A 27649-nucleotide genomic window follows, 5' to 3' on the forward strand; every position below is an offset into this window, starting at 1 on the left:
AGTGAGCACAGCTGAGTGAAGCTGGTGAATATTTTATAGCAAACTTCTACAAGGCAAATATGGTGCTGAAAAATCCCTGAAGTAAATGATTTCTCTGTTATCCTCTGGAAAAAATATATATAACATTGGCCCAAAACAGTGAAATGAACACCCAGTTTCTAAGTTTTTTCCCAAAGTGCAATAAACTTCCAAAGTTCCAGTTTCACTTTTTAGATGCCATTCTGAAGTAGTTTTTTTTTAATTTCTCTCTCTTCTTGGAAGATAAATAGCGTTTGGTGCTTAATATTAAATTCAAAGAGGAAATAATATTTTAAACTTATTTATGAATGAGGGACACAGTACATATTTCTCTCTGGAATTAAAGGTAGGTTTATAAGAACTGTCTGGCAACGTACCAGAATACTTAATGGACCCTGACATATCCTCCCCTGGCAGTAAAAACCCATAAAGTGGCAGGTGTGGTTGGATTTCGTCTGTGGCTAAACATGTAAAAGGAATCTTTCATCTTTTGCCCACAAGTAACAATATATAATTAGGACCCTGGAGACCCAACTTCGCTGGAAATACATGTTTATTTGCAAAGTCTTTGTTTATAGCTGACAATAAAAGGGGCTTTTGTTTGATGTTCAGCTATAAAGACAAACAAGATACTGGTCTTGTATTTTGATGTGCATTAAAAAACAACCTTTGGGGTTTTTACAAAGCAAAATCCAGAAACTTTATCACATAATCAATTAGTCTATGCTTTAATCAAATATTTCACCACAATGAAACCAGAGTTTATTGGGCCTGTAAAAGATGAAGCAGAACTCTGTCATATAAAAATATGGTCGAAATTCCCCTTCCTAGCCCCAAGAGGAAAAGAACAGTCCTGAAAAGGGGGAATAACAATACTCTTAGTGGAGATCTGTTACACCGTTTCTCCACTCTTAGACTGATTATGCACAGGCAGGCTGGTGCATGACAGAGGGGCTAATCCCCACTTGTGTATAAGGTCAGCCTCATCCGGGCTCCCTCCCAGCCTTTGCATGCTTTAGGGCTTCTGATGGCCCACAGCAAGAGAATGCTGATTTTTCTGTGTTCCCGTTCTTGCCACAGTGGCCATCAGAGGCCCAGCTGGCCCAGGCCCATGCATACAGTGTCCCCCCCTACACCTAAATTATCCCTGCAGGGGCACAAAACATCCTGTTTGGCTTCATGGATGGGGTACATCTAGACCCTGTATGATGGTGGGATAGCAGTATGCCATTATCCCACCATCCTGTGGTGGGACCCCCGTGACTCTCATCCTCCCATGCTGCCACTGCCATGAGGTGTGGCAGAACCTTCTAGCCCCAGAGTTGTGCATGTGCATGCACAACTCAGGGGTGGACGCTGTGACCAAGATATTTCCTCCTTCGTGTGTACACAGGAAGCAGCGGAGCATGCAGCCCCACCACGAGAAACAGGTGGCGGCCTGATGCAGCCACCGTCATGCGTGTTCCAAGTGGAGATCTGCTATACAAGTTGCTCAGGGCAGACAAAACACCAAACTGCAGTTTGTACTAACTACAGTCTAGAAAATGAGAGCAAAATAGAGCAAAGCTGCTTTCTTTTCTGTTGTTCAGCCTTCACATTTCCGTAGGAAAAGCACTCCCAGAAGCAGAATGATGCCCAAACTATGGTTTGTCAACTCAGATGTCACACCAAGCCCTGGTTCATACAAAACAAGTTCAGAAGACTGACTTCAGACCATAGGATCTGATTATGGAATGTATTTAATACAGCAAGTTTGAGTCAAGCTAAGAAGACCTGGACCTTTTATGCACGGCAGCAGCTACCCCTCACTGCTTCCATGCCGTTGCACGCTTTACGCTTTACGCTGGGGCCAGGAGGGACGGATCGCTGCCAGCCGAGGTAAGTGAAGCAGCGGGGGGGGAGGTGGGGAGGGGCCGGGGGGAGTTGGGGGGCCAGGTCCCATCCACACGCAGTGGTGGGGCCAGCCCGGGCATTATGGCCCGCGCTTAATTAATTAATTAATTAATTAATTAATTAAGATTTATATACCGCCCTCCCCGAAGGCTCAGGGCCCTGGTCTTATTAGTTCCTAATTGGAAAGACCTCCTATATAAGCCCTTTGAATTCCATGACGGCAGGATATAAAGGTACTTAGCAAATAAAACTATGTAATACATATTGTCATAAATGTGATTTTGGAAGTGGAATGTGCACTGTGTGTGAATTTGTAAATAAATGAATGGGGAATGTTAGGAAAGAATTTTGGAGCAATGATTGAGGAGTATTCCTACTGTAAGGCTGAAGGAATGCTGTTTGAATGGGGGCATGAAGGCCATTTGTCCTTTAGTTTTCATTTCTGAAAGCACAGGTGACATTTCTTGGCATCTTAGCGCAAAAATTCTTTAGCTTAATTAACATTTGCAAACTGTTCAAGAACAAAGTTCATAAACGAGAAGTATTTCCCATTAATTTCCCTGCGCATTTCCAAACTTTTTAAGTGATTTGTTTTTTAGCCTTGAAACACAATCTTAGCCTTAAATGTACATTTCCATGGCTTAAAGTGGAGAGAGCTCTTCTTTGAGCTTTCAGCCGAGATCAAGTAGTGAATAATTTCTGACCTTTCAGCTAATGAAGTAAAAGAGTACAGGCTCGGTTCTTTTTCTGCATACTTTCTATGCTCTCATAAATACTTTCCTTTCTTTAAGGGTCCTATGACCCTGGAGCAGCTGCTTATAGGAACCTTTCGTTCTGGCCCAGCAAACATATAATACATGATTCTGGCAATCAGTTCAGCTAAATGGAACTACCACGCTCCCATTCCAATTGACATTGGTTTTGGTTTATTAGATGTTTTAAGGACAAAGGTCTGATGGTGAGATTATCCTGGCCAGATGCAACATATGTTGAAATTATTATTATTGTTGTTGTTGTTGCTGTTGTTGTCATCATCATCATCATCATCATCATCATCATCATTTTATTTATTACCCGTCTCCCCCCAAAGGCTCGAGGCGGGTTACATCACTCCATAAAAACCCCAAAATACGATCCAATAAAACAATATAAAAACCAGTACATATACATATTGAGTTTATAACTAGTATTGTCATTCCGATTAATAGGTTTGTGGGTTTTGAAAGACACAGACGACAAGTCCTTTGAAAACACAGCTCTTTTATTGAATCCAAACATCACCCCAAATACTGAACACTGGTCAGAAGAACATGACGACTTATATATACTCTTATAAGCCCGTCAAGAGACCTGATTGGTCCTTAACGTACTCAGCTCATTGGTCCATGAGTTCATCTAAGGAGAGCCTCCCACTGGCTAATTTACTATCCTTAGTTAGCATAGTGGTTGACATTAGTACTATGGAGTTCATATATATAACACCTATGCTGGGAGCAGCGGACAACGACCCCCAGTGGGTGCTTTGCCACTATTGCTCAGTTGCCCAGTGAGGGGGAAAATGGTAGAAACATGGGGAAATGTGAGCAGAAACCTGATATGCTGACACCAGTCTTCAAGCACGCCGAAGCATTGTCAGTGCATCGCTGGGGGATATCAGGGAAGCACCCATATTTGGGCAAAACTCTACGGTCCCTTCCAGGCACACAGGAAGTTACATCAGTACATCACCAGTAACATCATTAGGTCACTAGCAAAGACCCCCTGCCAGGCTCACAGTTTAGGACAGGGGTCGTCCAACTGCGGCCCTCCAGATGTCCATGGACTACAATTCCCAGAAGCCCCTGCCAGCATTCGCTGGCAGGGGCTTCTGGGAATTGTAGTCCATGGACATCTGGAGGGCTGCAGTTGGACTACCCCTGGTTTAGGACATTACTAAAATTTATTATGAATGTTCCCAGTTTTCATCTTTGGGAGGGAAATTGATTTTCCATGTAATCGGATTAATAACGAGTGTACTTACCACTCTGTGTATTCAAAATGTGGTGCTTGTCTAATGACCAGCCACCCAGATTTGAAGCGTCCAACTCGAACCCCTGCAGTATCACCGTCCTTTTCTCCCAGAGAATGAAATCAGGACAAGTCTCATATTCATAGCCGACTGAAACTGGAAACAGATAACAAACAGGAAGTTGAAGCTGAGTTTCCTTCCATCACCTGTGGCAAGTCTATGATCAATGGGTCATTTAGACAGTGGGTAACCCGCCTTGAGTCCAAGGAGGAAGGCGGGCTAGAAATTTAATAAATAAATTTTTTTGTACTGTTTGTACTGTTACATTGTTGTATTGTTATATGTACTGTTACACTGTTATCTGGTTACAACTATTAGTTATTATTAGAAGGTTATTCACATGTTTTTATAGACCGTTTTATGTATTGTTCCTTGTTATTCTGTAAACCGCCCTGAGCCTCCGGGGAGGGAGGGATATAAGTATGATAAATAAATAAATAAAATAAATAAATAAAGTAATTCCTACACAGTCTTGCCTGGCTTTGTTTTTAGTGGAAGACCGGTATACCCCATTATGGAAGCTTACAATGCAATCTGAAGAACACTTCCTTGAGACTAATGTCATAGAATATAATGGAATTTACTTTTGTCCAGAACTGGACACAGAGGGTGGCAGTGGGGAAAGTGTTATCATGCCCGTTTTGGAGTACCCCAGGGGGCAATACCCCCATGTTATTTAACAACTATATGCACTCTCTGGCACAGCTGGTCCCGTGTTTTGGGCTGGGCTGTCACCTGTATGCGGATGACACTCAGCTCTATCTCCTGATGGATGGCCAGCTGGACTCCCCCCAGAAACATCTGCCAGATGTTTGGAAGCAGTCTCTGGATGGCTTGGGCAGAGTCGCCTGAAACTCAACCCCTCCACAATGGAGGTCCTATGGCTGGGTGGAGGGGGCAGGAGTGTGTTTACCCTTCCTGGAGGATGTGCAGCTTACCACTGTACTGTCTGCCAGGAATTTAAGGGTGATCTTTGATGCCTCCCTTTCTATGGAGGCTCAGATCATGAAGGCAGCCCAAATGGTGTCTTATCATCTTCACTGAGGCTACTAGTGCCCTACCTGTCTCCAGACCACTTGGCCACCATGATCCATGCAATGCTCATTTCCAGACTACATAGACTTCTGTAAGTTTTATGGGGCTTTTATTGTGTTTTACTCTTTTATTACTGCAAACTGCTGTTAGCCCACCAGGGAATGGCAGTATATAAATTGAAATATAATTTTAAAAAAAATAAAGATGGTTAAACAACCACCACCAGCACCTAGTGGTATCTACACACAGTGCCTTCAAAGACTAAATAAGCATATTTCGTGGATTACTATTTTTTTTAATGATCAGGAAAACTGAGATTGCAGGTAGCCCATAGCTGGAAGCAACAATATCATTAACTACAATGTCCCTAGGAATTAGCTGAGACATTATACCATGGACAACAGAGCAAAAAAGAAAAAAGTGACAAAATCATCCCAAATCAGTAGGCATGGAGATACTGGGAAGTGCCAGTAAGTTGCAATGAACCTTTAGGGTTTTCTAGCCAAGAGATGCTCAGAGGTGGCTTTCCATTGCCTGTTTCAGTGTGGCAACCCTGGATTTCCTTGGGGGGGGGGGGTCTCCCAAGGAGCTTCAGCCTTCCAAGTCAGAGCACAAGTCTGGTAGCAATCCCCAAATTCAGCTGAGTCACAACAGTAGTTTCCAGTTTGCCAAACTCCTTTCTGTTTCATTATAATGAAGAATTGTTGCTGCTGGGGCTGATGGATTGCTGATCCCCAAGACTTCCATTGTGTGCCTGCTGGTAATGTGGCACCTGCAGAGATACAAGAGCCTATGTACAAGGGAGGGAGGGGGGAGATACAGCCCTTCTTGACACTCCTGAACAACAAAAGGACATAATTGCTCTCCTCTTCTGGAGGGAACTGCTCAGGATGTAAATAAGCATTTCAACTTCTGCTAGCGACACATGGGAAGACTCACTAATAAGAGGGGAAGGAATGCTAAACAAAGCATATACAAGAATGTTTATAAAGGAGTGAAATCAATTATATCTTGAAGAGGAGATCAGGTTTCTTACTGGCCCAACCTGGCTTACAATTTTTAATCACATAATTGGTGTAAATAACGGAATAGATTTTTCTCCCCATGAGTGAATGTAAGCATTGAATTTGCCACAGTGCCTTTCTGCTTCCAGGGAACTGTGTTTCCTGGGCATTATTCTGTTAGACATCAGGGGGAAATGCCTTGACTAAGCACAGGTGTTTCTGCTCCTCTTCCCTCCAGCAATTCATCAGTGTTGGGAGAATACCGCTCACAGGGCGGAGCTCTAGGAGTGAAGATCTCCAAAGGGTGAGAAGCATAATACATGGCTCCAAAGAGACAGACCCTGGTAGGTAATGGGAGGTTTCAATTACCCACCAGTGAGTACGGGTGGGAGGGCTGTCTGCTGCCACCCTTCCCAGGATTGCTGGCCACAAAAAGCCCCAGCCAGCCTGGGAGATGCCGTGGCAGGCCCTCCCCACTTTCTCTTTCTCTTCTCTCCTTCTTTTCTCTCTTTCTACATCTCTCCTTCTATCTGTCTTTCTCTCTCTTTCTTTCTCTCTTTCTATCCCTCTCTCACCCTTTCTTTATCTCTCTCTTTCACTCTTTTCTTTCTCTTTCTCTCTTTGTTCTCTCTCTGTCTCTCTCTCTGTTTACTTCTCTCCCTCTCTTAATTTCTATCTCTTTCTCTTTCTCTCCCTCTCTTTCTCTCTTTATCTGTCTCTCTGTTCTTTCTTTCTATTTCTTCTTTCCTTCTACCTATATTTCTTGCTATCACTCTCTTTTTGCTCTTTTCTTAATCACTCTCTTTCTATCTCTCTCTCTTTGCTATTTTTCCCCTCCCCCATGCTAGCGCCTGTTGTATCAGCTATAACGGGTTTTAACTCTAGTATAAAATAAAGCATTAAATGCCTAGCAATACTGAATAGGGGAGAAGCACTAAACATTCAGCAAGATGGCTACCAAACAGTAAATGCAGTTTGAAGAATCTCTCCTTACAATAATAAAAAAAGAAAACCCACACACAGCATGAAACTCACCAATAAGGAGAGATCAACCACATAGTACAAAACAAACATCCACCCCCCCAAAAAAAGAAAAAAAACAGTGCTGTTATGCTGTTTTTTCTCATTGGGGTGCAGAACACATATTCCCAAGAGAAAATTGAATTTTTAAAAGGTGCAGAATGCAGACACAGGATTCAAATTAAAGGAATACTTATTCAAATTCAGCGATAACTAAAAGTTAGCGGTGTGTGCTTAACGGACCTTATTTGTTTTCCCTATTCCATTTTTTTTGCTAAAGCTGCATTTATATTCAATAAATGAGCAAACAAACTGGAAAAAAATCCCCACGACCTGCCGGCTGTAGAACAAAGACACTGCAAGCTAAACATTAAAAAAATCAACTCAGTATTTGTGTTTTACACACACACAAAGTTACAAGCTAAACCCTCTTTTGTGGCAGCTAGTTTGGCACCACTACAACACTGCTTGTATAACTAATGACCCACAATATTAAGACAGTTTGTATTATTAATGGCCCATAATATTCAATAATGTAACTACCACTACATTTTGAAAGCCAGAATGGAAGATAATAGAGAAGTTAATAACACTGTGAAGTTTAAAAGAAGTTGCAAAAAAGGAATGCTGCAGAAGATAAACTTTTAAGATTGTTTTGCTTTTTATGTTTCAGCTTATGTTCTATTTGTGTTGCTTTTCTGTTTTCATATTTGTATTTGTTTAAGAAGAGACAATTGCTCAACATATTTTTATAGGGGTTTTTAAAAGGTTTATGTACTGCATTGGGAAAGGCTACGAGGAGTATGCATACAGCCCAAAGAATAAAGCCACTCTACTAAACCTATGAAGCTGTTTTATAGTGCTTCAGACCATTTGTCCAGCAAGGTCAATTCTGTCTACTTTGGCAGGTAGGTAGCTGTGCTGGTCTGAAACAATAGAACAGCCTTTCTCAATTTTTTAAAGTTGAGAAACCCTTGAAACAATCTTCAGGCTTCGAGAAATCCCAGAAGTGGCACAATTGTGCAGAATATGGTTGGGAAGCAGAGCTGTGGACATGCCCATCCAGGGCCCCTCTCCTTCTCACTCCCTCCCAGCACATCATTGGCAGTGGCAGGGGGAGGAAATGGGTCAACATGACCACATATAGTCATACCACTGATAAATGTCTGCCAAATTTAAAATACATATAAAGAATTTATTCCCAAACTCCCACCCGTTTGGGAAACCCTTCCAGGGCCATCAAAAAACTGCTGAGTTTCACAAAACCCTCGCTGAGAGAGCCTGCAATAGAACGTAACAGCTTATATGTAGAATCAAAAGTTGTGGTTTTTAGAGGACTCAAATTTTGTCCTACTTTGGCAGTTCTCTAGAGCAGCTGTCCCCAATCACCAGCCTGGGGAATGGTCCCAGTCCGTAGATCAGTCAGTACCGGCTGCTACCTCGGGGGCTGCCCTGCCACTCTTCCGCCGGCTCACCTTTGGTGCTGTCTGATGGCTGCCATGGCTGGGGCTCCCCCTAGGCATGGCACTGCGCAGCTGCTGCTGGCAGCGCCTCCAGTGGGCGGCGGGAAGTCATGGGCACCGGCAGGAAAGCAAGTGGAACAGGGGCTCAGGCGGCGGTGGTGATGTCCCTCGGCAAAAAACTCCCCCCCTGGGCCTCAGTAAAATTTTCAAGTTTTGACCGGTCTCCGGTGATAAAAAGGTTAGGGACCACTGCTCCAGGGCATCAGGTGTTTCATGTCATCTGCACCTGATCTTTTTAGATTTCAGATGCTTGGTAGTGAACCTACACTCTTCTCCATGCAAAGATGTTCTGCCATAACCATATGTTCAGATTAAATTAAAGAATAGGAAATTAATCAGTGGCTCTCCTACATGTTTCTAAAGTTTGAAAGCAACAACAGAGAGGTTGAGGCCAGGAAGTGGCACTTGGGAAGCAAGTGTTTGGCCCTTCCTAATTGAAATCTTCATCCCTGAAGCTATAAGACTCTTTGGGTTATTATTATTAAAAATGGTTTACTAACATTTCCACCCCACAAGACCATTACAGTATACTGAGAAAGAGATGATAACAACCCCAAACACCCCCCCCCCCCAGTCTATACTTGCAATTTTTTAAAGAGGAAAACCAAAATCAGGGGATCCAACCATAGATTTCCCTAGATCTCATCCATCAAATACTGAGGTTAATTCCATGAGGATCTCCACTGTGCCACTGGGGAGGAGAGGTCAAGGCAAGGCAGAAACTATCTGGCTTAGTCAGTCAGTAACCTTTTATTGGCATAAAATATGTATAAAACATAAAAATAGGGTTTAAAATTTCAACAAAATAATAAAATAGGCCATGGGGTTACATAACTGAACAGATCTTAAAATGATTAAATAAACTATAAAAGATAAAATACAAGGTAGGCAACATATTATAAAAGCATATTAGTTAAAACTCTGGCAACTAAAATGGTTACCTCTGGGTCTTTGTCAGAGAGCAGAAATGGCAAGGTCATAGATTTACTTACAGAAGGCTTGTTTCCCAGCAAAGCAACAAAGCTGTCATCCCGACACTGCTCATATAAGGGGCAATCTAACAAAATGTGTGAGACAGAGTCAGGGCAGCCAGAACCACACGGACAGAGTCTTGTGTGGTATGGGATACGGTGGAATCTTCTCTCTAAGACCTTTGAGGGGAAAGCATTCATTCGTGCCAGGAGAAAAGCTCTTCTCAGGGGTGGGACATCAAGAAGATGCAAATATGTAGACATAATATTTCTCTGCATAGTGATGCCAAAGAATGCTGGTGAGCAGACTCGAGGCTGGGTAGGTATGAGTTCCTGCTGCTCATGGTCTAGTATTCTCTGTTTAATAATCCGGAAGATACATTTTTCTTCCAGAGGTAGTAGGGAGTTCAGATCGATGCCAATGGAGACTAATTTTTGTTCAGTAGCCTGGAACCATAGGAATTTAAGAGGGTCACCTTTTAGACAAGTTAAACAGCTGCCAGTTTCTACTCTAAAATAGAGTCTGACCCAAAATTTAAAAGTAGCTATCCAGGCCCTTGTCTCTACCCTAATTTGGCCAAATTCTGTGCAAATGGCATGATAGGAGACACAATTGGGAACCCCTGCAATTTGCCTATAGAAAGCAGATTGAACACCCTCAATAGATTTATTAAAAGCAGGAACCCATAAGGGGCATCCAAACAGGAGCTGGGACATCACTTTGGCATTAAAAATTTAAATTGCTGCAGGAATAAATTGGTTACCTTTTGCAGAAAAAAAGAACTGTTTCATCAAGGAAGATGAGGATTTGGCCAGATTGATAGCTCGTTGGCAGTGGGAGCGCCAGTTCTGGTTATATTGGAAGGTAACCCCTAGATACTTAAATGTTTTGACTTGATCTATTGAAGTGCCTCCAATAGACCAAGTCATTGCGTGCCAGCTCGTTTGTTTTACCATAGTTAATTACTAACTTATTATCTTGGCAATATTGGTAAAAGGTGGATAAGTATCGTTGTAAGCCAACCCTTGTATATGAGAATATTGTAGTATCGTCGGCATACAACAAAGGAATATGCTGGGAACCAAGTTTTGGGGGATGACCATTAATAGGTTCCAGTTTTTGCGCTAAATCATTAATGAATAAATTAAACAACAAGGGGGCCAGAATACAGCCTTGCTTAACTCCAATGGTCATTGAGATCTTAGATGTTAAGTCTCCCTTTGAAGAATACTGGACTTGACAGGAGGTGGACACATAAAGTTTTAGGATGAGAAACACAAGTCTCGGTTCCATACCCATTAATCGCAATTTATTCCAGAGCATATCCCTATATATCTTATCAAAGGCACTTTTAAGGTCTATAAAAGCTGTGTATAGCCTCTTACCATTTTGGGACGTATATTTCTCGGCCAGGCATGAGAGAATTAAACAATGATCTATAGTAGAGTTACCTTGCAAGAAACCAATCTGTTCAGGACCTATAATTCTTTGAGAGCGAGCCCAATCAGTTAGGCGCTGTTCAAGATGTTTTGCAAAAATCTTACCTATAATTGATAATAAACTAATAGGTCTAAAATTATTAGGGTCGTTATGGTCACTATTTTTAAACACGGGAACAATTATTGAATTTAACCAAGAACTTGGGACAATCCCATGTAAATCAATTAAGGTAAAAAAGTTGGCCAAAGGTGGAGCCCACCATTTAGGGTTGTTTTTTTAGAAGTTCAGCTGATAAGGCATCCTGGCCTGGGGCTTTGCCTATCCTAAGGCTCAGAATTAGTTCTTCTACTTCATCAGGCAATACTGGGGACCATCTAGGGACATTAGTTGGAATGGAGTCATTCAGCATATTTTCTGGAGCTGGTGGAATGTTAAATAGAGCAGAAAAATGATCAACCCAAACTTGGGGGGCAATAATAAGTTCTAAATTACCAATCTTCCCACTCAAAGGTCCCCGAACAGCTGACCAGAATGCTTTGGAATTTTTGGATTTAACGATATCAAATAGGTGGGCCCCATTATCATGAGAATAAAGCCGTTTTTTCTCTCGGATAAGATAATTATACTGGGTTTTTTTGTTGTTCAAAGTAACTGTGGATAATAGTTTGATCCTCTGACAATTGAGCCTGTCTAAATAGCTCTCTCAGTTGTTTTTTTTTTTTTTGAGATATGACAAAACATTTAAGGAAGAATTGCTGCCTGTGTTACAGACTGGTTGTGCTTTAAGGCAGCAAAGGTCAACTATCTGAGAATACAGCTCTACAGCAGTCATAGGTGAGCTTGAGTTAATTAAAGTCTCCCGAAGTTCTATCATTCTTTCAGATTCCAAAAGGGACGTAATTTCTTTCTCTATCTTAGTGGACCATCTAATCCGTTTCAGACAAGATTCAATGGGAGCTGTTGGCAGAGATACACTGGGACTGTAAACATCTATCCCAGTATGATCCCAGTTTAGAGTCAGTGGAAGGTGGTCACTCTCAGTGCGAGACTCTATAGAGAAGGAAGATATATTTTGGAAGCAGTTAAAAAGTACATAAACCATAATCAATTACACTCTGTCCTTGAGGGGACATGAATGTGAAATTTGCAGATGTGGGAAACTTGTTTTGACCATTTAATACCAGAAAATTGTGCTCTATAAAGAATTCGGTTACTTTGATCCCTGCCTCGTTAATGATGCTGTCCTTTGAATGCCTCAAAGGCCAAAGGGAGGGCAGTAAGTCCTCATCACCTTAACCAAAACCCAACCTTGCAAAGATATCGTTATTATTAGTACCAATTCGAGCATTAAAATCTAAAATAATAAATTGGGCTGAAGAGTGATCCTTATATATTGAAATTTTACATTGAAAATATAAAATTAGAAAATTTGGCCTAGTTTTGGTTGAGAGTCAAATAATTCTGGGCAGGAGGGAGGTAAACATTAATTATTATTAGTGGGGAATTATTCCAGTGCAGTAGGATGGCAATAGCTAAGGGCCATTTCGCACGGCTTCAAAATAGCACAATGGTTGCTAATTGAAAACACTACTAATTTGGAATAACCCACGACGTCGTAGACAATCTGCAACACTCCTGAAACCGACCCGCAAAAAGCGCTTCGTTGTAGCGCTTTCAGGGGAATCCCAAAAAGTGGATTCACCCTCCGGAAAGCGATACACTCCTGCAACCAATCTGCAACAATAGTGATAAAGACCTGTGCGTTAACATTGTTGCGGTTTCTTCAAAGTCCCTCCTCCTGAGCCTGTCCTCCAAACTTCCGGCGAAGCGATCGCCATTTTTTTTCTCCGAGCGAGTGGAGATCAACGCACCGACGAGCCTCCGTTTAGCCAGTGAGGCTTCCCAGGCTGCAGTCCCTCCTCAGAGCTGTTTACAGTCACTAAGCACAAGAAGCCCGCAGAAGCCCGTTTGCTGATGTATTTTCCCTTTATTTTTCACACTGTTTCGGCTGAAAATCGTGCCCGTGAGGGGGGGGAGGGGGGATTTTTTTTCCCACTCGGAGGCAGCGTGGCCACGATCAAATGACAGCTCAAACAGAGGCTTCCCGGCTTCAATCCCTCCCCTTCAGTCACTAAGCACACACATTTCACACATTCCATTCAGCCGAAAATCGGGCCCGTGAGAGGGGGGGGGGATTTTTTTTTTTCACTCTGAGGCAGCGTGTTAACGATCATACGATCAAACGACAGCTCAAACACCCCAGGCAGCTGGATGGGTCTCTCCGTTGCAACAAATCTACCCAGATTCGTTACAATGGGTCTGTTTTTTTTTTTTTTAAACCTTCCTTAAAGGGAAAGGGGCTGTTTGGGAGCATGCTAACGGCTGCCCATTGGCTGCTTGACGGCCAGGGGTGGGACGAGCTTGGCAATAGCGCTTCCTTTCTAGCGATTTCTGCCGAGACCGGAAGCCTGTGGGAAACGCTAAAAAACGCTACTGATTCCACTACAAAGGCAGGTATGCATAACGACGAATTCCACTATTTTAAATGGCGATTTTTCATTCCGCAAACAATTTGCAACAAAGATCCCCGTGCAAAAAGGCCCTAAGTTTTGGCAGCAGCCTAAAATCTGCCTTAGTAGAAAACAAGGTACCTAACTGGAATATCAACACTTCTTACTTTCCCTCAAGCCCTTTGTGTAGCTCATCCAGCATTCAGAGATGCTGGGACCATTCTAGCCTCCCACCCCAACCCCTGATCCTTTCATCCATTCCCAGCCTTTAGGTCTGAGAGGCAGTAGCCACTGTTTCTTTTGGCCCCAAAGAGTTTTGGGGAACTGAGCTCAGAGGCCGACTACCAAAAAGCTGGCCATATCAGAGCTCATATCCTGTTCTGCCAGTCACCATTTTGAAGGTGAACAGAAGGCAACCGCAACCAGGGACAGAGCTTTCTCCATCCTGGCTCCCACCTGGTGGAACGAGCTCCCAGAGAACTGACGGAACTGACGGAACTTGAACAGTTCCTGCAAAAGGGAGCTCCTCCACCAGGCATTTGGTTGAGGTCAACCCATGACATCTCTCCCCAAAGGCCCTCCTCCTGAGCCTCCTCCTATGGCACCCACCATAATTCCACCCAACCCTCTGGGCTATCAGTATGAGTTAATTCAATGTTTCCTACATTTTTCGACTGTTCCATGTTGCTTGTTGTTTCACTTCATTATTGTTAATCTAAGTCAGGGGTAGTCAAACTGCGGCCCTCCAGATGTCCGTGGACTACAATTCCCAGGAGCCCCTGCCAGCATTCGCTGGCAGGGGCTCCTGGGAATTGTAGTCCACGGACATCTGGAGGGCCGCAGTTTGACTACCCCTGATCTAAGTTATCGGTATAGTTTCTGTTTTATGTGAACTGCCCTGAGCCTTTGGGGAGGGCAGTATATAAATACAATAAATAAATAAATAAAATAGACAGAGATGCTGAGCAACCATAGGGAAAATCACAGATGGTTCCTGCATGGTAAAGGCTATTGGGCTACTGGTGACCGAATATATCCATCTTTTACGCTACACCTGCTCAAAGGATGACTGGCTACATTTATACAAACTATCATTCAGAAATGGCTTATTGTAATACTGTGTCACATAGCACATTCACTATTAAAGTTTTTTTTAAAGGGCATACCCATTGCTTCTGCCACGCCGGAGACTTTCTGCCCATAAATATCTGTCTTGTTCCAAGCGAAGGTATAGACCAGATTGGCGGCGGCAGGAAACCATTTCTGAGCTAGCCGTCCTTCCACAGTAATGGTGAGATGTACTTTTGTTATGCCAGGAACGAGGGTAGAATGCGTCAAGATGATGCGCAGCAATGTTTTATATCCCGGAGTCCGGCTGCTCAGGTAACTAAGTTTCACAAAGCTAGAAGGCAGAGGGATTTCCTCCTGGACCACCTGAAAACAGTTGGGCATGTTAATGTCAGAGAGAATCATGTCTGAGAAAGCTACAGCGGCATAAGCGTATTTTGTGGTTGTGCTAATGCCCTGAGTGGGAACGTAAGTTTTACAATTACAGTGTCAAACCAGGCAGAGGACTGGAGTCATGTATACTGAGATAGCCCACAACAGAGGTAGCTGTTTGTAGAGCAGAGTAAAAAACAGCCTTGTGCACAATTTAATACGCTTCGGGAAAGAGAATGCATGTTTTTCCAGGACTTAAAATGTGTGGCTTGGAGGGAATTTACAGCCTCTTGACCATTTTCTTTGCTCCCCTTCCTGCCTGCTGATTCCCCAGCTGCCCTGTCTCATATGCATCTGTCATCCTAATTCTCTCTCTCTCTCGAAACTTAAACTTCTCTCAAACAGCGGCAAAGTGCATATACTCCCTCGTTACTTGACATTCATGCACCCGTGTACTTTCTTTCATTGCTCTGGTCTGACAATGGATGTGCCCCAATTTCCACTACATTCACACAAATTAAGGCCCTGCACAGAAAGACCTCTGCATTCTTACAGGCAACCTTGGTGAGAATTCGGGGTTGATTTGTGCAATGTTAACCCGGGCCTCTTCTGCACACAATAGATAATGCACTTTCAATGCACTTTAGAAGTAGATTTTCCTGTTCGGCACCGGAAAATTCAGCTGCCAAAGCACCTTGAAAGCGTATTATCCTAAGTGTGCGGAATGAGCCCAGGGCTGCATGACAGCAGGTCCTTGTGAAACCCCCTGAGCAAGAGCATGAAAGGCAACAGACAATGAAGGATGGTTTCTTTTGCCAACTTTAATGCTTTTGTCGCCCATATTCAGCAGCCAGCAGGGTTCAGGCAGCAGATCCTTCTTCCACAATTACAGCATCTAATAATATGTTTTCTTTGTCTTGCAACACCATTTTCAAAAAGTGGGTGGAATGCCTTTACAAGAGACCAAATTGAAAGAGGTTGTCCCCTACTAACTATGTGCCAGCAATGATACTAGACATGCAAGATTATTCTTATGCGGGTGGGACAGAATCCTTTTGGACCTATCAGAACACCTTGATTTTTACTAGAAGGCAAGGGTCGTTCAGAGACATATCATGGTGCCACTTTCTCCTCACCACAAAATCAGATTAAAAATGTCTATGGTTAACTGGTTCCCCGACCCCAACACATCAGAACTTTTGTTGGCTCTAGTCCTGCTATCGTGGCCCAAACGTGCACTGAAATTCAGAAGTAAAAAACTGTTTAAAAACTCCCCATAATAAAGCTTTAGCTGCATGATCATCACTGGAGAAGAAAAATCAGTCTCTCTGGCTCATTTTCAGTTCATTTTCAGTTCACATATTCCAAAGAAGAGACTGTTTTAATCTCATTGTAACTGAAAGCACTTACTGGACTCAGGACTTGGCTCTTTCATTCCTCTCTTATTAAAAGCTAACCTTGGGCGTATCACAAAGGATACTGTAAGCTCCTTTTGGTAGCCTGCTGACTGACTCGAGTGTTTCTTAATGTCTGAACATTCCTTGCTCCCCTCCTGATATGGACACACAGCTGTGTTTTTACTGCACAAAACAGCACTAGCGCAACTCATTTCCGTAGTCTCCTCTGCTTGTGTAATTTATTATAACTAAATTCTTCCAAGGATAAAAATTTCATCAGCTTTAATGAGAGAAGAATTTAGATGGAAAGTGGCAAGCAGGTTATTCTGGGAACAATTACAGTTGTGCGGCAGGCGTTGGGAATGAGCTCCACAGTGAACCCCACATGCCCATACCTGCGTAGCCCCCGGAAACACAACACATTCTGATTTCACAGAATCACAGAATCATAGGGTTGGAAGGGGCCATACAGGCCATCTAGTCCAACCCCCTGCTCAACACAGGATCAGCCCAAAGCATCCTAAAGCATCCAAGAAAAGTGTGTATCCAACCTTTGCTTGAAGACTGCCAGTGAGGGGGAGCTCACCACCTCCTTAGGCAGCCTATTCCACTGCTGAACTACTCTGACTGTGAAAAACTTTTTCCTGATATTTAGCCTATATTGTTGTTGTTGTTGTTGTTGTTGTTATGTGCGAAGTCGTTTCCGACCCATCGCGACCCCATGGACAATGATCCTCCAGGCCTTCCTGTCCTCTACCATTCCCCGGAGTCCATTTAAGTCTGCACCTACTGCTTCAGTGACTCCATCCAGCCATCTCATTCTCTGTCGTCCCCTTCTTCTTTTGCCCTCGATCGCTCCCAGCATTAGGCTCTTCTCCAGGGAGTCCTTCCTTCTCATGAGGTGGCCAAAGTATTTGAGTTTCATCTTCAGGATCTGGCCTTCTAAAGAGCAGTCAGGGTTGATCTCCTCTAGGACTGACCGGTTTGTTCGCCTTGCAGTCCAAGGGACTCGCAAGAGTCTTCTCCAGCACCAGAGTTCAAAAGCCTCAATTCTTCGACGCTCGGCCTTCCTTATGGTCCAACTTTCGCAGCCATACATTGCAACTGGGAAGACCATAGCCTTGACTAAACGCACTTTTGTTGGCAGGGTGATGTCTCTGCTTTTTAGGATGCTGTCTAGATTTGCCATAGCTTTCCTCCCCAGGAGCAAGCGTCTTTTAATTTCTTTGCTGCAGTCCCCATCTGCAGTGATCTTAGAGCCCAGGAAAATAAAATCTGTCACTATCTCCATTTCTTCCCCATCTATATGCCAGGAATTGAGAGGGCCGGATGCCATGATCTTTGTACTTGAAGTTTAAACCCATTACTGCGTGTCCTCTCCTCTGCAGCCAACGGAAACAGCATCCTGCCCTCCTCCAAGTGACAACCTTTCAAATATTTAAAGAGGATTAATGTTTGCTCTCTTCCAGTCCTCCGGGACATCTTCAGTCCTCAAAGAGGTCCCGAAGATGATGGACAAGGGTTCTGCAAGTTCTCCGGAAAGTTCTTTGAGCACTCTCAGGTGCATTTCATCCGGCCCAGGGGATTTGAACTCATCCAGTGCAGCTAAATGCCTCTAGACAACCTCTCTGTCCATGTCAGCCTGCCACCCAGACACTATCTCTTGGCTACTGCCATCTCTAGATATGCCTAAACCCTTTAACCTGTGGGAAAAAAGCAGACGTAAAATAGGCACTGAGGTTTTCCGCTTTCTCTGCATCCTCCGTTAGAGTTTGTCCATCCGCACCCATTGGTTGGGCCTATTGCCTCCTTTACTTTACGTTTGCTCCTCACATAACTGAAAAATCTTTTCTTGTTACAATGGGCTTCCCTGGCCAATATTAGCTCCCTCTCAGCTTTGGCCTTTCTGATGATTGATCTACAGTGCCTAGTAACCTGTAAGTACTCTTCTTTAGAGCTCTGTCCTTCCCTCGATTTTTCTTGAACATTTCCCTTTTCTTTCTTAGTTCCTCTTGAAGTTCTCTGTTCATCCAAATAGGCTTCTTGGAGCTCCTGCAGTGTTTTCGTCTTTCTGGGATAGTAATGGTTTGAGCATGCAATAGCTCTTGTTTGAGTAGCGCCCACCCTTCACATGCTCCCTTCCCTTCCAGCATACTCATCCATGGTATGACACTCATCATGTCTCTGAGTTTATTAAAGTTTGCCCTACGAAAGGGAACAGGGCATAGGAACAGCATTGAGACACATTGTGTAACTAAACCTCCTATAGCCTCTTTCTGAAGACTTTCAACCACAGAATAATTCAAACACTGAGAAGTTTATTTATACCACATTCTCTTCCTGCAAAGTTTCTAGCAGCATACAGTTCTAAATTATAACTACTCTGAGTTTTGGGGATTTCTGAAACTTGTATAATCATGTTTACTGGCGTCTCCAGCAGAATGAACTTTCTTACCAGGAGATGCTTGCAAATGGGATAAGATGCTTTAATATTTATTAATATTTTCACACATACATTGACAAGAGAGATGGATCAACCATCCTGGGTTTCATTAGGACTCAGTCTCAGTTAACCTTTCAAAATTGCTCTCTCTTCCCACACCTCCTAAACTCCATTCCAAGCCTCAGGATCACTTGGAATGTGGGGGGTTCTCCTTGATCACATTGTTGGGAACACCTGAGGCTTTCCAATACCCACAGCCTTCTTCTGAGAACCCCCAACCTACGTATCTGAACTTAAAACCAGAAGAGTTCTGCTGGATCAGAACAGTGGCCCATTTAGCCCAGCCTCATTTTCCACACAATATCAGACAGTTGTCCTGGAACGTTAAAAAAAAAAAATAGCAAGAATCAGACTGAAAATCTGATTCTTGTTGGCAGCCCTTGCTGGTGGGCACTGCACCAGGGGCCACTAGACTGCTGTCAGTAATAATGTGCTGCAGTCTGTGTTTCCATAGGGCAGGGGTAGTCAAACTGCGGCCCTCCAGATGTCCGTGGACTACAATTCCCAGGAGCCCCTGCCAGCGAATGCTGGCAGGGGCTCCTGGGAATTGTAGTCCACGGACATCTGGAGGGCCGCAGTTTGACTACCCCTGCCATAGGGTGTTCATTGTCTGTTAAAGGTGCTACTAAGTAAGTGCAGGTATGTCAGAGGCAGACAGACTAACAACTAGGCTTCTGGATTAATAGAAAGCTTTATTGATAGCAGTTCCGATCACTCCAACGTTTGTAGTCGATTCTGATCGATACATGGAAAGCAAGCAGTTTTAATGGGTCTTTCCCACCCAAACTCCCCCCATTCCTGCCCAAACTCCCTCTCCCCTATTGCACCATTCCCAGGGAGAGAAATCCCCCCTTCCACCGGTGCAATCCTGGGTGCTCCTCCAGGCCCTCGTCAGGCTGTCTGGCCTTGGATGTCAGATAGCTCTCCCTTCCTGATAACGTAGCACAGAGGAACAGTTGTAACAACACAGCACAACAGGAGTGGACAAAGCACTGCAGTGACAAATAGTTCAGGGTTATAAAAGGTTCTTCAAACAGCACACATCAACCAAGATGGCGTTCCTTCGGTCAATCACAAATCATGGCAGAGATCAGATGCCTGATCCTGATAAGGTCCAGAGGCAGCCAACCTGTGAATACCAGTCCTGGGAAGCAAAATCAGAGGAAGGCCTCGACAATGGCCACTATGCCCAGTTTGTTGATGTGCAAACACATCTTCTGACATGCTCCAAGTAATGGAAATGACTGTAGATATGACATGAGTCCGTCGTGCTCCCCCCTTCCCCTGTGACAAAGCAGACGCGGGCTGGAGCCTGCACTCCTAGAGGTGGGGCCGGGAGTGGAAGGTAGGCGGCAGAGCCGGGCCTGGTCCACCACTGCCACACCCATTCCTTCTGCACCCATGCCAGTCTACTCCCGAGGCTAAGAGCCCTGGTCTCCTTCTACTGGCTTCATGCCAGGAATAAGGAGGCAGCCATGGAGGTGGGAGTGGCCCCTGGCGCAGTGGCTGCCAGCAACGGCTGCCAGCAAAAATCAGATTTTCAGTCTGATTCTTGCAATTTTTTTTGATCTTACAGGACAACTGGTTGACATTGTGTGAAAAATTATGCTGGGCTAGAGGGGCCACTGTGCTTCTGGCCATCACTGCGCCAACTGGTGAACCCCACAAATTAATTACTTTTTGAGTAAAGAAGGATGAGGTGGTTAGGTAGATTCATGGGGGAGAGGTCCATCAATGGCTATTGGGTCTAAACCAGTCCTCTTTAATTACTGATTTACGTCCAGAATACCAAACTTGATATTAAAAATTTAAGGGTAGAAAGGTATTTTTAATTTACGTCTGATTTTTACAACTTGTACAGAAATGTATCACCAGTTCTAAAAATTTATCTATACAGTGCAAAAAAACCGCTTTGATTTACCTGCAGTTCTGGGATGACTGTTCCTCTTTCTGGGCAGGATCCTCCAAATGTTGTCAGGGGAAAAGGAAGCACAATTGGATTGGGGCTGATGAAGTTACTGATGTCACAAGATGGCGGCTCCACCTCTGTTCTTTGCATGACTACTTTGTCTACCACAATGAACCTATTCCAGGACAACCAAAGTGTCCTTTTCACAGAAAGAAAAGGAGATCTGTCAAAGACCAGGGTGACCGAGATGCCTCCAATAGCCACTAGGTCAAAGCTGCAAAGACAAAACAAAATATTTCATCTTACTCTGGTCCTGTATGACTTGACAACTGCCCTCTTGAAAAAGCACATTCCCTCCTGCATCTCTGTGTCATTAGTCTTAAGTGTCTTCAGGATAGTAATTTGTCGTCCATGTAGCAACTTGGTTCTCCTAACGTGAGGTGGGACGTTTTTGAGCACTCTTGATCATTTAGCACCAACAGAACACAAAACACCCCTTCTCTTACAACACAAGGACCCTCCCTGCACTGTGCCTCCCCTGTATCATATGTTTTGTGGCTTTCACTTGTTTGGACCATGACTATCTTGTTCAGATTTTAATGAAAGGTTCACCTTAAGACGCCGAAAGCATATTTTCTTATCCTCTGTTCCCATGAGATATCATCTCTGTAAAATTTCTCATCCATTAGTGTCATGCGAAATGTAGCCTGCAAGAAATGTGTAACGTTCCTACAGGCGTGCTGATGGTACCCGGTCACTGATTGCTTAACAATCTGTCAATAGCTATTTATTTTAATAACAGAATTCTTGAGCAACTTTGTCAATCAGTACATTCTTGCCCCTGGATATTTCCCCCTCTTCATTTAGATATAATGTATTTGTTCTGGCCCAGATTGGCTTCACATATGCTGGCAGGGTTAAGAAAAGAATGTATTTCTCCCTTTCCAAGTATGACTTGCTAAAGTTGACAGCTCATTATAGAGGACAGTGTTCCTATAGTCCTGCTCCAGATAATGATCTGTCTCATCTTTAACTACTCTTGTGGAGCGGATAAAATAAAAGAGTAAGGTCCCTGAGGGCGGGCCCTGTCCGGGATGAGGGAGGGTGCCCATTGTCAGTCCAGCCCCAAACTGCCAGTTAGTAGCCGTGCTCAGCGTGGCTGCTGATTGGCTGTTTGGCCCGGCAAGCACCAATTGGGAGGCGCAAAGTGGCTACCAACCCGCCCCACCCCCCACAAGGGCAAACCTTCACCCCCGGCGGCCATTCCTCTGCTGACCACTGAGAGGGAAGGTAGGCCCACAGCCCCCCGGCGCCTGGTGGAAAAAGGCTCCCCAGGTCCCGGGGAGGCCGATCACTGGCTCTCAGAGCCACCAATCACCCTCCCACAGGCCTGGGGAGGCTTTTCCCTTGGGGGGGGAGGAAAAATGCTCTCGAGGCCCCGGGGAGGCCGATCGCTGGCTCGCAGAGACGCCGATCGCCCTCCCCGGGGCCCGGGGAAGCTTTATCCCTATGGACAGGGAGGATAAAGCCATCCCTGGGGCCTGGGGAACCTTTTTCCCTGGGGGGGAGGTTCAGGGGGACCCAGCCCTTCCCACCCACCCGAGCAGCGCTGCCAGGGCGGTTGGGAGCGACTAGTGCCCACTGTATTTTTTTAACAGTCATAAGTCTGTGCAGGAATTGGATTACGTATTAAGTTCAGCCATCCAGTGGTTAGCTGTTTCTATATTCCACTCAAAGATCTGTGTGATGGTTAAAGTGGTGAGAGAGTGAAGGAACTCCTGCTTTAGTGATGGAACTGCTCACTTGGGGCCTCCTCAGGATTCTGTTTCTATATAATGTCATTTGGGGCACAAAACCAGAAGTGACGTCATTGTATCAGCAAGGAACTCTAGGATTCAACCAAAATTCTATGATTTAACCATAGGGTTTTGGGAATTCTAGACAGCTGGCCGGTGCAATGATGTCACTTAGGTTTTTTCATTGGAAGTGGAGTTATATATGGGCACACTGTCCCTGCCCCCCAAATTCTCCTGCTGGAAGGAACCAATCACCAAATAGTCAATAATATCAGTATCAATAATATAATAATTATTATTATTTAATTTTTAGACCACCCTTCTCCAAATAGGTCTCAGGGAGGTTTACAACGTAAATAGTGAAAACACAATAAAATCCGCATAAAAACCCCAATTAACATCAACAATAAGTTACATATAACATATAAGTGGCGGTGGTCACAATTCTGATCTTAGTTACCTGACTTCCCCCCAAGTTCAGCCTGGTGGGGAGAATAATATTCAGAAGAGGGTGGCACCGATACAATAGATCTAACCATGATCTCGATGTTAGAGATCTCAATATTGGAGGGGATCCTCTGATGGATTAGTGGGAGAGCTGCCCTGGCCTCAACCATATGCCTGGCGGAAGAGCTCCGTCTTACAGGCCCTGCAGAAAGCTGGTAGATCCCGCAGGGCCCTTAGCTCTTCTGGGAGCTCATTCCACCAAATTGAGGCCAGGACTGAAAAGGCCCTGGCCCGGGTCGAGGCCAGGCGAACATCCCGTGGGCCTGGGACTTGTATGTGGAGCACATCATGAGAAAAGTGGGATTAGAGGGCTCACAAATTGGACAATAATAATAATAATAATAATAATAATAATAATAATAATAATAATAATAATAATATCAAGAATATATGGAAAGATATTTCTCCTTTCCAAGACAGCCAGCTTTCAAGAAGACTCTTCACTCTACTTTGTTATTTTATTAGATAAACAAAGCACACATTAAAATTAAAAAAATTACAAATAACAGAAAGTATACTCTCAATATAAAATATAAAAAATTCATAGGAATTTATGAGCATATCATAAGGAGTATTCAGCAATTTGGATCCAACCATCATTTTATCTGCTATAAATGGGAGGCGCCTTTGAACACCAAGAGAGAGGGGGGTAGGGCTTCGTTGGTGATCACAGGACTGACATTGAGAAAGACCATGTAGTATTACAGCTGTAGTATGGGGGAGAACTAGCTAAATCAGCTTAAAAATTAACTGTATCCATACAATTGTAAGGATTTTCTAGAATCACCATTCATCCTATATTGCATTGGGAGCTAAATCCCAAGATGTATTTAACCATTCCAAAATAGATGGGTCACATCCATCCCAGTATTTAACTATTAGCATTGACCATCAGTATTTGACAATCAGTACTTACTAAAAAAATCCCTTCAAGGATCGCTGCCTTGCCGTGGCAAGGGGGCTTGCATAGCTCAGTGAAGCTATGAGCTATGCCGTGCAGGGCCACCCAAGACGGATAGATCATAGCGGAGAGCTCTGACAAAAGGTGATCCACTGGAGAAGGAAATGGCAAACCACTCCAGTATCTTTGCCATGAAAACTCTATGGACAGTTCCAAAAGGCAAAATGATATGACGCCGGAAGATGAGCCCCCCAGGTCGGGCAATGCCAAAGAATGTTCAAACTACTGCACCATTGAACTCATTTCTCATGCTAGGAAAGTTACGCTCAAAATCCTACAAGCTAGGCTCCAGCAATATGTGGACCGAGAACTTCCAGAAGTACAGGCAGGATTTCGAAGAGGCAGAGGAACTAGAGATCAAATTGCCAACATACGCCGGATCATGGAGAAAGCTAGGGAGTTCCAGAAGAACATCTACTTCTGCTTCATTGACTATGCTAAAGCCTTTGATTGTGTGGAGCACAACAAATTGTGGCAAGTTCTTAAAGAGATGGGAATACCAGAGCATCTTATTTGTCTCTTGAGAAACTTATATGCAGGTCAAGAAGCAACAGTGAGAACTCAACATGGAATCACTGATTGATTCAAAATTCAGAAAGTTCAGTAAGGCTGTATACTGTCGCCTTGACTATTTAACTTGTATGTGGAGCACATCATGAGAAAAGCGGGATTAGAGGAGTCACAAATTGGGATCAAGATTGCAGGGAGAAATATCAACAACTTCAGATATGCAGATGATACCACTCTAATGGCAGAAAGCGAAGAATATCTAAAGAGACTTTTGATGAGGGTGAAGGAGGAGAGTGCAAATGTTGGCTTGAAATTCAACATCAAGAAAACAAAGATCATGGCATCCGGCCCTCTCTATTCTGGGCAAATAGATGGGGAAGAAATGGAGGTAGTGATAGATTTTATTTTCCTGGGCTCCCAGATCACTGCAGATGAGGACTGCAGCAAAGAAATTTAAAAAAACCCGGCTCCTGGGGAGGAAAGCTATGGCAAATCTAGACAGCATCCTAAAAAGGAGAGACATCACCCTGCCAACAAAAGTGCATCTTGTCAAGGCTATAGTCTTCCCAGTTGCAATGTATGGCTGTGAAAGTTGGACCATAAGGAAGGCCGAGCATCAAAGAATTGAGGCTTTTGAACTCTGCTGCTGGAGAAGACTCTTGCAAGTCCCTTGTTCTGCAAGGCAAACAAACCGGTCAGTCTTAGAGGAGATCAGCCCTGACTGCTCTTAGGAGGCCAGATCCTGAAGATGAAACTCAAATACTTTGGCCACCTCATTAGAAGGAAGGACTCCCTGGAGAAGAGCCTAATGCTGGGAGCGATTGAGGGCAAAAGAAGAAGGAGACGACAGAGAATGAGGTGGCTGGATGGAGTCACTGAAGCAGTAGGTCCAAACTTAAATGGACTCCAGGGAATGGTAGAGGACAGGAAGGCCTGGAGGATAATTGTCCATGGAGCCGCGATGGGTTGGACACAACTTCGCACCTAACAACAACAACACTTGCTAAAAAGGGCAGTTACATTGTCAAATATCTATATAATCTGGCAGAATAATAAAGCCATTTCTGCCCTGAAGAAAATGTTCCTGGACAGCCTTCACATGTTGGTGGCATACAGAGCCCCCTCCACATGATGTCGCCAACATCCCAAGGCTGTCCAGTAGCCAAGTCGCAATTTGGCCATTTTAAAGTCGCAATTTGAGCAGTCCAGAAAAGAGGATTTACCACCCTAAATCACTCAAATCGCCAGTGAGCAACGAGGGATAAGGCCGTATGGAGGAGGAAACACGACAGCAACTTTGTCCTGCTTTTGCACCCACCTTCCTCTCTCCATTTCCTGCTCTGAGTAATTTTTTTTTATAATGGCACAGTCCATGTTGCAGCGCTACTGCAAACCTACATTGTCAAAGGTGAAGTAAAATCTTCTTTAAAGTGTCCTTGTAGAGAAAAGTGGCATATAAGAACCAACTCTTCTTCTTCTTCTTCTTCTTCTTCTTCTTCTTCTTCTTCTTCTTCCTCTTCCTCTTCTTCCTCCTCCTCCTTGTTAATGTGCTAGCATCCTTGCCAAGTGTTAATTTGGAGAAAAGTGAATAAAGTGGGTATATTTTTGGCATTTTAATTTGTGTCATTACAGTAAAACTTATAACTATAGTGTTGACCACTGGTGGTAATATTTCTCAAGAAAATGCTGATTTCTCAAACATGGCAGGTTTGTTCTGTGACCCAGCAACACTGGGGAAAAGACTGATACCGTAATTAATTCTGCGATGGGGCATGAGTTTCATTTTGAGGTCTGAATATAATTTTTGGCTCAGCTGGGAGCAGCAAGACTCCTGTCAATCTCCACATTGCTTAAGTTATCTCCATGGGGTTCGTAAAATAATAGCACCACGGGGAGGCCGGTGGCCTCAACTCTGCATACAAAAATGATCTACATTCAGGCTACGAAACAAACCACCTTGCGCCCAATAAAACTAGAAAGTGTTAACAAGTCTAGGTTCAGGCAGGAAGGGAAAGCCTATGTATCGGATGTGAGAAACATAAAGACAGATGATTGACAGATAGATGGACAGACAGATCCATATAGTGCTGTGAATAATTTGTGCCCAGAGGGGATGGGTGGGGGCAGCAATCTGAAATAATCAAATGTAGGTGTTCTTGGTGGGAAAAAGGGATTTGAGTGTCTTCTGCCTTGCATGGGGTTGCACTCCCCCTAAGGGAGAAGGTTTGCAGCTTGAGGGTGTGTGTGTGGATGTTCTTGGGAAGTGTTCCTTCTGCTGTGCCTGTGAGCAACCATACATGGACACAGGAAGTCCCACCCAGCAAGCATTCTGAAACTGCAGAGGGTCTTACACTGCCCATTCTGTATTTTAAGATTACAGTAGTGAAATTCTGGTCAGGGTGTGAACTCCTCCACTCAGTAGCAGAGGAAAATGAAGGGGACATTGCTCTTGAGTAGGGATGTGCACACACACAACTACTGGAGAAGAGGAATCTGGAGAAGAGGGGTCGAGAGGGGAGATGATTGCTGTTTTCAAGTATCTGAAAGGTTATCACTTTGGGGAGGGCAGGGAGCAGTTCCTGTTGGCAGCAGAGGACAGGACCTGCAGGAATGGCTTTAAACAATGTGTAAAATGGTATCAGGGAAAAAAGTTTACACAGTCAGAGTAGTTCAGCAGTGGAATTGGCTGACTAGGGAGGTGGTGAGCTCTCCCCCACTGGTGGTCTTCAAGCAGTGACTGGACAGATCCTTATCCTGGATGCTTTAGGCTGATCCTGCATTGATCAGGGGGTTGGACTTGAAGAAGAAGAAGAAGAAGAAGAAGAAGAAGAAGAAGAAGAAGAAGAAGAAGAGTTGGTTCTTATATGCCGCTTTTCTCTATCCGAAGGAGGCTCAAAGCAGCTGACAGTCACCTTCCGTTTCCTCTCCCCACAACAGACATCCTGTGAGGCGGGTGAGGCTGAGAGAGCCCTGATATCACTGCTCAGTTAGGACAGCTTTATCAGTGCTGTGGCAAGCCCAAGGTCACCCAGCTGGCTACATGTGGGGGAGCACGGAACCGAACCCGGCATGCCAGATTAGAAGTCCGCACTCCTAACCACTACACCAAGACTAGAGGGCCAGCATGGCCCCTTCCAACTCTA

General features: G+C 44.1%; 1 protein-coding gene across 9 annotated transcripts in view; it reads right to left on the minus strand.

Moving 5' to 3' along the window:
- Positions 1-27649, minus strand: part of TENM1 (teneurin transmembrane protein 1) — a 534679-nt gene that overhangs the window by 128058 nt on the left and 378972 nt on the right. For 8 of the 9 annotated variants that reach the window (XM_077309379.1, XM_077309378.1, XM_077309377.1 and 5 more), the window contains 3 exons: positions 20745-21006; positions 14650-14917; positions 3932-4075 (listed from right to left, as the gene is read on the minus strand). In XM_077309379.1, the coding sequence (XP_077165494.1) occupies positions 3932-4075; positions 14650-14917; positions 20745-21006 (674 nt within the window). The remainder of the gene's footprint in view (positions 1-3931; positions 4076-14649; positions 14918-20744; positions 21007-27649) is intronic. The other variant, XM_077309376.1, reaches the window with a different exon arrangement.

The sequence above is a fragment of the Paroedura picta genome, chromosome 13, assembly GCF_049243985.1.
Source record: "Paroedura picta isolate Pp20150507F chromosome 13, Ppicta_v3.0, whole genome shotgun sequence".
Classification (NCBI taxonomy): domain Eukaryota; kingdom Metazoa; phylum Chordata; class Lepidosauria; order Squamata; family Gekkonidae; genus Paroedura; species Paroedura picta.